The sequence below is a fragment of the Pelodiscus sinensis genome, chromosome 16 (genome assembly GCF_049634645.1).
Source record: "Pelodiscus sinensis isolate JC-2024 chromosome 16, ASM4963464v1, whole genome shotgun sequence".
NCBI lineage: Eukaryota > Metazoa > Chordata > Testudines > Trionychidae > Pelodiscus > Pelodiscus sinensis.
In genome coordinates, this window is record NC_134726.1 from 465,994 (window position 1) to 479,009 (window position 13,016).

Sequence of the window (13,016 nt, forward strand, 5' to 3'; positions counted from 1 at the left end):
CCAGGCGGGGACGCGCCCCAAGCCCCGCCCCGAGCCCGCGAGGGAGGCCCCGCCCCGCGCCGCGCGGCAGGTTCCAGGGCCCGGCGGGCCGGATCCAGGCGGGGACGCGCCCCGAGCCCCGCCCCGAGCCCGCGAGGGAGGCCCCGCCCCGCGCCGCGCGGCAGGTTCCAGGGCCCGGCGGGTCGGATCCAGGCGGGGCCGCGCCCCGAGCCCGCGAGGGAGGCACCGCGCGGCGCAGAGCGTCCGGGTCGGATCCAGGCGGGGACGCGCCGCCAGCCCGCGCCATGGCCCGCAAGAAGCTGCACCGCCCGATCGCCGCCCTGGCCAGGAAGATCCGCGAGTACCGCGCGCTGAAGAGCCGGCCCCGCGACTCGCAGCGCTTCGCCCTGGATTACGAGACCATGGCCCGGCCCTTCACCGGCAAGCGCCTGCCCGTGCTGGCCTGGGAGGACGCGAGGCGCGAGAGCCGCCTCTTCGCGCTGCTCTGCCAGCGGCCGCTCTTCGGCCTGGGCCGCATGGTCACCCGCAAGGCCTGGCTCTGGCAGTACGAGGAGCCCTGCTACTGGCTCATCACCAGGGTCCGGGTGGACTACACCGCCGAGGTGAGCGCCGGCCCGGGGCGTGCGGCCCTGCCCGGGAGCTGGCTCCCCGGTCACCGTCGCGCCCGATTCAACCGCCTCCGCAGCGTTCACAGTCTCGCTGCCTGGCCCCGGAGCCAGACTCCCGACCCTCTTCTCGTGTGCGCCCGGGAAGCACCAGAGCACGGATTGCCTCAGAGGAGGCACCGTGTAATGAAAATCAGAGAGACTAGGATAGTGCTTGAGCACTGCAGACACCGCAGGAACGTCCCGAGACACGCTGATTAGTAGTGTGTGTGCTGTAGATTATGCACGTACGTAAGGATCTGGGCCTTAGTGGGGGACCTGTATTTGTATTGAGTCATTATAGAACTGAGAGCAGACAGTATATAGTACTCAGACAAATTATACTGCATTATTTATCACAACGTTAATTGCACAGGTTGTATAATGGCATTTGTTCAGTATTCTAGAAGAACACTAGTAGCCACAATTAGCAGTTATTGACATCAACTCACTTTTTGTGGCTCATGAGTAGTAAGACTATAAAAGGAGTTTCTCCTTGTGAATAGCATTGGTTCTTTAAGTGAACTGAGCACATTTTTGTTTTGTTTTTTCTTTGCAGAACTTGGATCATGGGAAAGCCTGGGGATACCTAACATTCAGAGGTAAATAGAGCTTGATGCATGCCTCACAAGCAGGATTAGAGACAAAAGTTAGCGTATAGGGCTAGGGGCCAACATAACGGCCAAACTGGGTCAGACACAAGGTCCATTTAGCCCAGTATCCTATCTGCCAACAGTGGCCAATACCAGATACCCCAGAGGGAGGGAACAGAACAGGTAATTATCACATGATACCTTTTCTACCCTTCCTAGCTAGCTTTCATGGAGGTTAGGTCCATCAATGGCTATCTAGCTTTTTTTTTTTTAACCGTTTTTTAAAGCAGTTTGGTATCATCTGCACGTTTTGCCACCTCACTGTTTATCCCTTTCTCTAGATCATTTATAACTAAGTTGAATAGGATGGGTCCCAGGACTACCTCTCTCCACTCTGAAAACTTATCATTTATTCCTGCCCTTTGTTTCTTGTCTTTTAAACCAGTTATCAGTCCATAGAAGGACCTTCCCTCTTACTCTATAGCAACTTTTACTTTACTTAAGAGACTTTGGTGAAAGACTTTGTCAAAGGCTTTCTGGAAATCAGTCTACTATATCCACTGGATCCCCCTTCTCCACATATTTGTTGACCCCCTCAAAGAACTCTAGTAGATTAGTAAGGCACAATTTCCCTTTACAGAAACCATCTTGACTTTTTCCCAACAAATTATGTTCATCTATGTGTCTGGCAATTTCATTCTTTATTATAGTTTCAACTAATTTGCCCAGTACTGATGTTAGATTTACCAGTCTGTAATTGCCAGGATCAGTGCTAGAGCCCTTTTTAAATATTGGCATCACATTAACTATTTTCTAGTCATTAGGTACAGAAGCCAATTTAAAGGATAGCCTACAAACCATAGTTAATAGTTCTGCAATTTCACATTTGAATTCTTTCAGAATTCTTGGGTGAATGCCATTTAGTCCCAGTTACTGTTAAGTTTATCAATTTGTTCGAAAACCTCTCTGACACCTCAGTCTGGGATAATTCCTCAGATTTGTCACCTAAAAAGAATGGCTCAGGTTTGGGGATCTTCCTAATAACCTCAGCCATGAAGACTGAAGCAAAGAATTAATTTAGCTTCTCTGAAATGACTTTATAATCTTTGAGTATTCCTTTAGCATCTCGATCATCCAAGGGTCCCACTGGTTCTTCTATGCCCACGAAAGCTCATGATACCATCTACATCTTTTGTTAGTCTTTAAGGTGCTGCTAGGTTATTTGTTGTTTTTTAAGTATTTCCTGCTATGTTAGACTCTTTGCCTCATCTGATCTGACCTATACTTCCATCCTGTATTCCTGACTAGAACATAGAGAATCTTTATTAATAGACCCTCCCCCTATTAATAGACCCTCCCCCTGTCTGATTCATGTGCTCCTCCACCCCTTAGTTTAAAAACTGCTCTACAACCTTTTTAACATTAAGTGCCAGCAGTCTGGTTCCATTTTGGTTTAGGTGGAGTCCATCCTTCCTGTGGAGGCTCCCCCTATCCCAAAAGTTTCCCCAGTTCCTAATAAATCTAAACCCTTCCTCTCTACACCATCATCTCATCCACGCATTGAGCATCTGAAGCTCTGCCTGCCTACCTGGTTCTGCGTGTGGAACTGGAAGCATTTCAGAGAACGCTACCATACAGCTCCTGGATTTCAATCTCTTTCCTAGCAGCCTAAATTTGGCCTCTAGAACCTCTCTCCTACCCTTCTCTGTCATTGGTACCTACATGTATCATGACCACCAGCTCCTCCCAAGCTCTACATATAAGTCTATCTAGATGTCTCGAGAGATCCGCAACCTTCGCAAGTCACCATACGGTTCTCCCGGTCATCACAAACCCAGCTCTCTCTGTTTCTAATAGGGCTGTCAATTGACATTCATTAATGCCTGCGATTAATGTGATGAAGTGCCGCTGCAGCGCTTCAAAGGGGCAGCGCAACATGGAGCATGGGATCAAGTGAGGACTCCCAGCTGACCCCGGGCTCCACTGCCCCTTTGAAACACACGGGTTCCGGGGAGTTCCCAGCTGACCCAGGGCTCCATGGATGCCCCTTTGAAATGCTGCCTTTGAAGTACTCCCCCCCCTCCTTTTGCTGCCTCTAGAGGCAGCAAAGGGAAGTGGTGGGGGGTCGACTAGTCTTTAACTTCCCTACCGGGGATCAGCTGGAGGGCCCAGCTAATCCCCGGCTCCATGTGGCGCTGCTGGTGCTTCAAAGGGGCAGCACAATGTGGAGCTGGGGATCAGCTGGACACTGCAGCTGATCCTGAGCTCCTAATGTGCTGCCCCTTTGAGGCGCTGGGGTGGTGTTTCCAAGGGGCAGTGCAACATGGAGCCCAAGATCAGCTGGGGACTCCAGCTGACCCCGGCCTCTGCCTTGTGCTGCCCCTTGGAAACTCTGCCCCGGCGCTTCAAAGATGCAGCACATTAGGAGCCCGGGCTCAGCGGGGGATTCTAGCTTATCCCGGGTTCCATGCAGCGCTACCCTGTTGAAAGGCCGCGGCTGCGTTTCAAAGGGGAGGCGCACATTTAATCGTGATTACATTTTTTTAATTGCTTGATAAGCCCTAGTTTCTAATGACTGAATCCCCCATTACTAGCACCTGCCTTTTCCTAATGACTGAAGTTCCCTCCCCTGGAGAGGTATCCTCAGTGCAAGAGGATACCATAACATCATCTGGAAGGAAGATTCCAACTATGGGATTATTTCCCTCTGCACCAGTTGACTGTTCTCCTTCCCTGAGCCTTTCAACCTCCTTAACAGCACAGGGGCTGTCTGACTAGAGATGGAAAGCCTCATCTGCGTACCTCTGTGCCTTCCTTAGCTCCTCCAATTCATCCACCCTGGCCTCCAAAGCACGTGGTCTTTGAGGGCCAGGAGCTCCTTTCACCGAATGCACACATGCCCCACCCGTCCATAGGGCAGGTAATGATAATTACACTGGGTGCAATAAACAGGATTGCCCCACTCTGCTGCTGGGCTTCTTCCTGCATTCTCTCCTACAGATAATTGGATTATTCAGGAGGAAAAAGTTGGCTTTCTTGTCACTCGGCAATCCGCCTCCACTGGTAGCTCCCCTTTTTCACTCACCCAACCTAATAAAATGAAAGCAAGAAAAGAAAACTTCCTAACAGTTTGATTTAGTCCACTGTAGAATTATTTCACAAGGAAAATAGTAAAAGTCCAATTCGTTTTAAATTACAAAAGTAACTTGAAGGAATCCCTAGAGACTCTGTCATAGTGGACAATCTGTGTTGGCAAGGAAATGGAGTCCGACAAATCGGTTCTCTTCCATCTGAAGTGTTTTATAAATATTAATGAATTAAACTCCCCAACATCCCTGTAAAGTATAGAGTTGTGGAAACTGAATAAGAGAGGCGAAATGACTTGGTCAAGCTAACAAGTGATCAAGAGCAGTGTCAGGACTATAATCCAGATGTTCTGTCAGTTGCCTGTGTTATCTGCTATACAACTTGTAGTGGGAGTGCGTACTGTAGTACAGGGGTCCCCAATGTGGTGCCCACTGGGGCATTTATGTGTGCCTGCCTAGCGCCACCCCCAGGTGCCCGGCGCATGCACGGCCCCACACCGGGCGCCTGCTTCACGCGCGGCACCCACCACCCAAAAAGGTTGGGGACCACTGCTGTAGTAGATACAACTCCCATAAAATATCCAGTACTATGCCGAGCTGAGGCATTGGAGATAATGCAGTGGCATAGTCCTCATTATGGAGTTTGTTCATAGTATTGTTTACTTGTTCATCATCTTTCCTTAGGCAAGACATATAATGAAGTGAAAGAGATTGACAAGGTGATGTATCATGACTGGCGGATGGTGCCCAAACATGAAGAGGAGTGCTTCAAGAAATTTACTCCAGTGTCAGTGGAAATCATTCAGTATGTGCCATATCCCCCCCTTCTCCGTGCCATGATCCTTGCACAAAGGCAGAAGGAAGGAAAACTTGACACACAGGAACCACTGATTGATCTGGAGAAAATCATCATCTTCACAAACGACTACTTTAAAAATCAGAAAAAAGCTAAGGGGACACCAGTATGAAGGTCTAGAGCTGTACATGTTGGAGCATCTGAAAGGCTTTTTAATATTCTGTGTTGATTGCGCATACAATTCTCCTTAATGAAGAATAGGACCATAAGCCACATGCCCACTTCTGGTTCAATGTATTAAAGTATAATATGTTGATGTCTCAATACGTTTCACATCCAAATGTGCAACTTTCTTGTATATATTCAGAAGATGTAGTGATACTCAAGATTTTTGTGGTCTTTCATTCGCAGAGGGCCCTCCCTTTTTTGTTCCTTGCCTTTTCTGGTGCGGCGTATGTGTCCAGGTGTGCAGGCAGACCGCAAATGAGACTCTTTTGAGAGGATGCTCTCAAAGTTTGGGCCTACAATAATAGAATGACGACTCTAAAAATGGCACCTTCAAGCTTCTCTTATCCTGCTACTACAGTTCCAAAGACATGAGTTGGATTCTAGTCTGTTTTGTGAACCATTAGCAGACATATTAATTAAATTTCAATTTTAGAACCCTTTGCCTTGATACATCCCTAACCACTATGTGACTATCCAATAAACACATGCTTATCTGATAGTTGGCTAGTGACTCAACTGGTCACTCCCTTCTCTTCTTCCCCCCCACCTCTCTTTCAGAGAGAGGCACCAAGGGGGTGGAATAGGAGCCGATGCTGGGCAAACTGGCTTAAAAGCTGGTTCCCCAGCATCATCTCCATCCCCCCTGCTGAACTTGTGCTTTTTAAATGTATTAAGAGCTAGATGGCTCTTAATACATTTAAAAGGCAGAACCACAGCAGGGTTAGCTCCCGGGGTTGCGAACTAACCCCACTGTAGCTCTACCCCTCCCCCCCATCAACTAATTGACTAGTTGATGAAAATTCTATTGATTAGCTGATTAAATGCCATTTAACATCCCTAATAGAGGCATCTCCTCAACTATAGCCCTAACTAAACCCATAAATACCACTCAAATGAACTAGGATTGTGAAGGTCATGAGCAAGATAGAAGGAATCCATCTTGACTTTCAAATTCCACATTGTATGCCAAATTGACAGTGGGGAAGAAGAACCCATCTTTTTTCTTATAAACAGTAAAAGGTCGGACTCCCTTTTGCAGTCAGTGTCAAGCTGCCATTTGCTTCAATGCCCCTGTGCTATTTTAGGATTAGTTGATGCAAACAAACCTGTTATTAGAACCTGTAATGTTTGAGCATGCTAGGTCATCAGACCTCAGCCACAAAACTTACCAGAAGTAAATCAAGAAAAGAAAAAAAAAGTGGACCTGTTTAAACAATAAATACATTAATTTTTTACAAGTGATCTTATTTGGTATTTTTTCTGTGATCTTATTTGGTATTGGTAATACAATAAAGAAATATCAAAAATATTTTTCATTGCAAAAAGGCGTAGTTGTATTTTGAGATTTATTTACCCCTTTGCAGCCTTATAATGAACTATACTGTCCTGGCCAGGCACCCATTCCAGCAGAGCACATTGGCTGCTTCTAGACTGGCAAGTTTTTCCACAAAAGCAACTGCCTTTGCGAAAAAACTTATCAACTGTCTACACTGGCCCCTTGAATTTCTGCAAGAACACTGACGATCTCATATAAGATTGTCAGTGTTCTTGCGGAAATGCTATGCTGCTCCCGTTTGGGCAAAAGCCCTCTTGCGCAAATGCTCCACTCCTGGAAACTCTTGGCGGCGGTGCGGGGCTTCCCCTGCCTTCCTGCAAAATGGCGGAGCGTTCGCCCCTCGCTGTGCCATTCCCTGCCCACCCCCTGGACGCACTGCGGGTCCTGGCAGACCCATCACAGCCCCCCGCTGGAGTACCTCCCAATACTCCAGCATATCCGATAATACGGCACCACCTAGGTCCCAAAGGTGCCAGATTATCAGAAGTCTACTGTAGTTCTCTGAAAACATCCACTCAGGGTGCAGCGGCAGTCAGAAAAGCACATAGATTGTTAGGAATCATTAAAAAAGGGATAGAGAATATCTTATTGCCTCTCTATAAAACCGTGGTACACTTACATCTTGAATACTGCATACAGATGTGATTGCCTCATCTCTAAAAAGATCTATTGGCATTGGAAAAGGTTCCGAAATGAGCAACAAAAACTATTAGGGATTTGGAATGGGTCCCATATAAAGAGAGATTAAAAAGACTTGAATTTTTCATCTAAAAAAGAGGAGACTAAGGGAGGATATGCTAGAGGTCTATAAAAGTCATGATGGGTACAGAAAAAGTGAGTAACAAAGTTATTTACTGGTACTTGTTTCCATAATATAAGAATTGGGGGTCACCAAATTAATAGGTAGCAGGTTTAAGACAAACAAAATGAAGGGTTTTTTTCACACAGCGCACAGTCAACCTGTGGAACTCCTTGTCAGAGGATGTTGTGAAGACTAGGACTTCAACATGGTTCAAAAAAGAGCGAGATAGATTCATGGAGGTCAGGTCCATCAATGGCCATTAGCTAGGATGGGTAGGAATGGTGTCCCCAGCCTCTGTTTGTCTGGAGATGGGTGAAGGGGAGGGATCACATGATGATTCCCTGTTCTGTTGGGAGACAGGCGCTGGGTGGATGGACCTTTGCTCTGACCCAGTGTAGCTGTTCTTAAGGATCCCAAGCAGCGCCTGTGCGGCGGCCTAGCGCATGCACCAGCCTGGCCCTTAGGCTGCCAGTGGGGTAAGGACACTGCGGCGGGGTCGCAGGTTTAGCTGCCCCTAGTCTGGCAGCCCGAGCGCCTCAGCGCGAAGCAGGCAGCTGGGCTCCGGGCTGCACGGCGTGTGGGGCGCTAGGCGCTGCAAGCCTGCTAGGCGCGTACCCGACAGGGCCTGGGGGGCTCGTAACACACCCGCATTCCCCCCCCCTCAGCCCGGGGCTTTCTGGCAGGGCCCTGTGGCTCGGGCTGAGGGGCGAGACGGGCACGTCCTCCCCGCCCCCTAGCGGCGTGTGCGTGTGCCGTGACCAGGCAGCTAGCGGCGCATGCGCGTGCGTTGCCCAGGCCGTAGCAGCGGCGTCCGGCTCCACGCGCGCGCCCCGTCACGGTCTCCCGCCATGATCTGCCTGGTGCTCACCCTGCTCGCCAGCCTCTTCCAGAGCGGTGAGCGCCGGCCGGGCGGGACCAGGCCGCGGGGGGGCGCGGCCGTTTGGGGGCAGGAGTCGCCCGCGGAGGGGCTGCGTGGGGCCCGGGCCCTGCTCGGCCGAGGCGCGCGGCCGACGCCCCGCTGGTTCGCAGCGCGTGTGCTCGGCGGCGGGGCGGGGCGGGGCGGTCGCGCGCAGGGCGGGAAACGCCTCAGGAGCGCGGCAGAGCAGGCGCTGCCCCTTGGCGCGTCCTTGAGCCGCGCACGGCTCCGCGCCCAGCCACAGCCGGCCTGCGCCCCGTGGCTCCTACCCCAGGGTCTGTCCCGCTCGCGCAGGCTGCGGCTACGTGGGCAAGATCTTGCACAAATGCTTTGAACGCAAGAGTATTTGCGCGGGAGGGTCTGCACTGCCAGGTGCCTTTGCGCCGGAGCACCGTGCCAGTGTGGACGCTCTTGGGCAAGAAGCTCCAGGGGCCCTTTTAGCCGTTGGGCTTTCTTGCAAGAAAGTCCTGTTGCCTGTCTACACTGGCCTCTTGCGCAAGAACAGTTGTGCAAAAGGGCTTATCCTGAGCGGGAGTGTCAGTGCATGTGCAAGAGGCACCGATTTCTCGCATTAGAACGTCAGTGTTCTTGTGCAAGAACTTCCCTCCAGTGTAGACAGGCAGCAAGTTTTTGCGCAAAAGTAGCTGCTTTTGCGCAAAATCTTGCCAATGTAGATACAGCCACTGTGTCTCTCTAGCCCGCATCCACATCCCTCCTGCACAAGGCTCTTTTGGGGTCCCAGAGCTAGCCTGGGACCAAAATTCATGAAGTGGGTTCCCCTGTGAAATTATTGCCCACCCCTGCACTACTGAGAGCAGAGTGGTACCCAACCCTTCTCCATGGCAGTAAATTATCACTGCATTTGGGTCATTCTGACTAAGGCATGTAATTGGGCTTGGGGAGGGAACAAAAAGGCTGCATAAGGTGTTTATTTTACAGGTGGGAAAATTGAGGTACAGAGAATTCTCCCAAGGTCCCACAGCCATCCACTAGAAGGCTAGAAATGAAATCTGGCCTTCTTGACTCTTAGCTCCAACTTTTTACACATACCACCTCTATGATCTATGCTAGGATGGCCAAACTTAATGATCTTCTTAGCCGCTCAAAGCTTCAGCCCTCCTTTTGCGGAAGTCTCAAAGCCTAGCCAGTGTATTCTATGGTCCTGCTTTGAGCAGGGCGTTGGACTAGATGACCACCTTGAGGTCTCTTCCACCCCTAATCTTCTGTGATTCTATAACTTCCCTCCCTACTGGGCAGACCCTATACCACTATCCTGCTGAAAGACAGAGGTCTCTAGCTCCCCCCCCCCCCATCTAGTACAGAGGTGGGCAAAAGCGCCTCCAAGGGCTGGATCCAGCCCACCAAGTGAGTTGATTTGGCCTGCGCAGGCCCTTCCGCTCCCCTGCCCCCAGGCCAATTAGTTCCTGGGGGCAGGGGAGCACACAAAACTTTCTCCTGCCCTGGGAGGAGCATGCGGCACTTCAAAGTGCTATGTGCTCCTCCAAGGGCTGGAGAAGACATCACGCACTCCCCCGCCCCCAAGCCCTGATTAACCTGGAGGCGGGAGAGCTGCGGGAAGTTTCCTCTGCCCTACGAGGAGGTCACACGGGGCGGGGGCAGGGCGAAGGAAGCTTCACGCAGCTCCCCAGGCCCTGATTTTATTTTTTAGTTCCTTGATCCTGGTTGTAGTGACCCTTCTGATCTTGAATGCATGCTGAGATTGTCTCTAGACCTAAGTGTTCTTCCTTTTCTTCATCTGCTTTCAGCTTACACAGGAGTAAATGAGCTCACCTTCCTAGCCATCAAGCCAGATGGGGTACAGCGGCATCTCATAGGGGAGATCATCAGGCGCTTTGAAAAGAAGGGCTTCAAACTGGTGGGGATGAAGCTTATGCAGGTGAGAGGAGCTGGCAGATCAAGGATTGTCCTGGCACTCTTGTCTCTAAAAGTCCAGTCCAGGCCGCATTGTGTATGCTCTGTCTTGTGGCTTTAAACCTTTGGAACAAGGACCTGTTTGCACCCTGCTTGCTAATGGTGCTTTGTAAGTAATGCATAGCTTTTATGTAGTACTTTTTATCAATAAATCTGAAAGCACTTTACACAGGTCACTTTCATGATCCCCATTTTACATATGAGAAAACTGAAGTATAGAGCGGGGACATTGCTTGCCTAAAGTCACCCAGTCAGGGGCGATGTTGGCAATAGAATCCATAGAAGCATAGAAATTTGGGTCTGGAAGAGACATCAAGGGGTCATCTAGTTTAGCCCCCTGCTCTGAAGTAGGATTAAGTATTCCTGCCTCACAAGTTCCCAGTCCAGTGCTCTGTCCACTAAGTATCGATTAACTGACTAATCGAATAGTCAGCGCATTTTGCATCGACCATAGGGTTGTTGCCACACGTTAAAGGCAAAAGTGCTGCATGGAGCCCAGTTTCTTCTGGGGACTTCATGTGGCGCAGCGTCTTTGAAACACCGCAAGGAGCCTGATGCCAGGTTCCGTGCAGCATTTCAAAGTGGCAGTGCCGCTGGGAGTCTGGGGAACGTGGATCCTGGGCTCCACGTTCAGTCTGGGGCCACCTCAGCTAGCCCCAGGCTGCACGCGGCATTTCAAAGTGGCAGTGCCGCATGGAGCCTGGGGTCTGGCCCCAGGCTTCAAGTGGTGCTGCCACCTTGAAATACCTCCTCTCTCCCCCGCTGCCTCTTCCTGAAAGAGGCAGCAAGGCAGAGGAAGCGACAAGTTGACTATCCTGTCAACTATCCGATTAGCCTTTTCTTATTGGATAGTCAACTAATGCTTCACATCCCTGCTATCCACTTGGCCATGATTAACAAAGCTCAGAAACACCTGGTATCAGAGCTGCTGTATAGTCTGGCTGAGACCATTTCTCCAGCATCCCTCCTATGGCAGCTCCAAATAGTGTTAAATCCTACTATTACTAGATGGAGACAGGAAACAAAAGGAAAGTTCCCATGTTTTGTCTCCATGCAGGTAGGCAGCACAGCTGGAGAGGGATTTAATTTGGATCTTTTTCTGGCCACCAGCACTCAAGGTCAAGTTTTCCAAAGCACTTTAGTCCCATTTTCAGAAGTGATTTAGGCCCCTAAATCTCATTGACAGTCAATGGGAGTTGAGCTCTTCTTAAAATCCTGTCTCACCTGGCAGTTTGTTCCTCATGAGCTTGATTTCCTCCTCCGAGCTACACTGGAGTATTCAGGAAGCCAGCCCTCAGAGCCGGAGGATCCCTAAATTCTAAAGTGGGCTCTTCTGGCCACCAGAACAGCCATTATAAGTCATTTTAGGACAGCAGCAGCCTATAAAAGTAAACTAGACCACATGCTGTGTTTGTACCCAGGCCTCCGAAGACTTGCTGAAGGAGCATTATATAGCCCTCCACGATCGCCCCTTCTACAGCCACCTGATGAAGTACATGAGATCGGGTCCTGTTGTAGCCATGGTGAGTATTGGCCTCGGGCCCTTTTGTGTCTTGAAACAGATATCAAATGCAAGGGCATAAAAATTGAACCCGAGGCTATTCCATCTTTCCTTCATACTCTTTTACCAAATCCTCTGTCTGAAAGGTTACTTGTTGCATGCAAAAGTGAAACCTGTGCATATCTTTATTTTAGTCAAACAGATAATCTGAGGCTTTCTTAAGGCAGATTCTGCCTTTACTTGCCTCCAAATGTACTTAGAGAAGGTGATGTAGTTAGCTAGAGCGTGCTTAGGGCAGGTTTTGGCCCCTACTCTTCAGCAGGCTATGGAAGCTGACTTTTGCTGTGCTGTCTTGTAGGTCTGGCAGGGCCTGGATGTGGTAAAGACAGCTCGCGCAATGATTGGTGAAACTAACCCAGCTGATTCCAGACCTGGCACTATCCGAGGGGACTTCTGCATTGATATCAGCAAGTGAGAAACTCGGGTTTGTTTTTGCTAGGGAGTCCTTTGTGTCCCCGTTTTAGTGGGGAGGAGCCCCCCACGGTGTTCTGCTCCATGTCACAGTTACTCTCCCACTGACTAAGCGGGGGATGGGGGAATGTCTTTGACAGTAAGGGAGCTTGGAGCTGATTTCAAAGGGTCATTTGTGAGTGATTAGCACACCTTACTTTGCCTGGCTCCCAATCTATGCAGCAAGAGAACAAAGCCCAGATGGTGTGTACAGGGTGGGGTTCTCCACCTTGTGTAAAATAGCCACATTTATGCTGCATTTTAGGGATTTTTATACTAATGGTATGGTCAGTTTGGAGTTAAACCTTTGATCTCCTTGTCTCGGACCAAAAGTAATAGCACCATGTTGTAACTGTAACTTTTTGATGCCCCCTTGAGGAGAGGGTAAGCACCACTCATCTCAGAGGTCCCTCCCAAGACCACAACATTGCTATGGTGTCATGCCAGAGTTCAGTCCTCTGTCTGTGCTGCTTAGGAGTGGGGTGGTTTGGAGACCACATAAAGTAGCCCAGATAAAAAAGTCAGGATGATGCTGCATCTTGCAAATAGCAGAGTCTAGAGTCTTCCAAAGCCAAAAGAAAAAAAAGAAGAGGGCATAGCCAGCAACTCCTGCTTCCTTAGCCTGCGGAGTTCTCAGTCTCCAGGCCTCCTTTCTCAGTGCCCCCCAAACTC

The 13,016-nt window shown here is 49.8% G+C and overlaps 2 protein-coding genes across 12 annotated transcripts in view; both read left to right on the forward strand.

Moving 5' to 3' along the window:
• Position 1: 1 nt before the first annotated feature.
• Positions 2–6,674, forward strand: MRPS34 (mitochondrial ribosomal protein S34). 2 transcript variants are annotated; one of them, XM_075898973.1, is made up of 4 exons: positions 2–98; positions 259–602; positions 1,204–1,246; positions 5,008–6,674. In XM_075898973.1, exons 2-4 carry the CDS (start codon positions 285–287, stop codon positions 5,289–5,291), a joined length of 645 nt encoding a protein of 214 aa, XP_075755088.1. In that variant the 5' UTR covers positions 2–98; positions 259–284; the 3' UTR covers positions 5,292–6,674. The 2 variants fall into 2 exon arrangements, with proteins under 2 accessions (XP_075755088.1, XP_006130119.3); XM_006130057.3 differs by lacking the exon at positions 2–98 and having other exon boundaries at positions 220–602.
• Positions 6,675–7,543: 869 nt separating this feature from the next.
• Positions 7,544–13,016, forward strand: part of NME3 (NME/NM23 nucleoside diphosphate kinase 3) — a 32,784-nt gene continuing 27,311 nt past the window's right edge. For 9 of the 10 annotated variants that reach the window (XR_012896073.1, XR_012896072.1, XR_012896074.1 and 6 more), the window contains exons 1-4: positions 8,249–8,379; positions 10,168–10,298; positions 11,755–11,856; positions 12,193–12,305. Coding sequence is in view for 6 of the 10 variants with exons in the window: in XM_075898979.1 (XP_075755094.1) it covers positions 8,262–8,379; positions 10,168–10,298; positions 11,755–11,856; positions 12,193–12,305 (464 nt within the window). In the remaining 4 variants the exon portion in view is untranslated. Of the gene's footprint in view, positions 7,962–8,248; positions 8,380–10,167; positions 10,299–11,754; positions 11,857–12,192; positions 12,306–13,016 lie in introns of those variants that run through there. The other variant, XM_075898980.1, reaches the window with a different exon arrangement.

Coding starts and splice junctions, on each gene's coding strand:
- MRPS34 (XM_075898973.1), top strand. CDS start 285: ATGGCCCGCAAGAAGCTGCACCGCCCGATCGCCGCCCTGGCCAGGAAG. Junction 603..1,203: donor GGGTGGACTACACCGCCGAG/GTGAGCGCCGGC, acceptor TTTTCTTTGCAG/AACTTGGATCATGGGAAAGC. Junction 1,247..5,007: donor GGGATACCTAACATTCAGAG/GTAAATAGAGCT, acceptor ATCTTTCCTTAG/GCAAGACATATAATGAAGTG.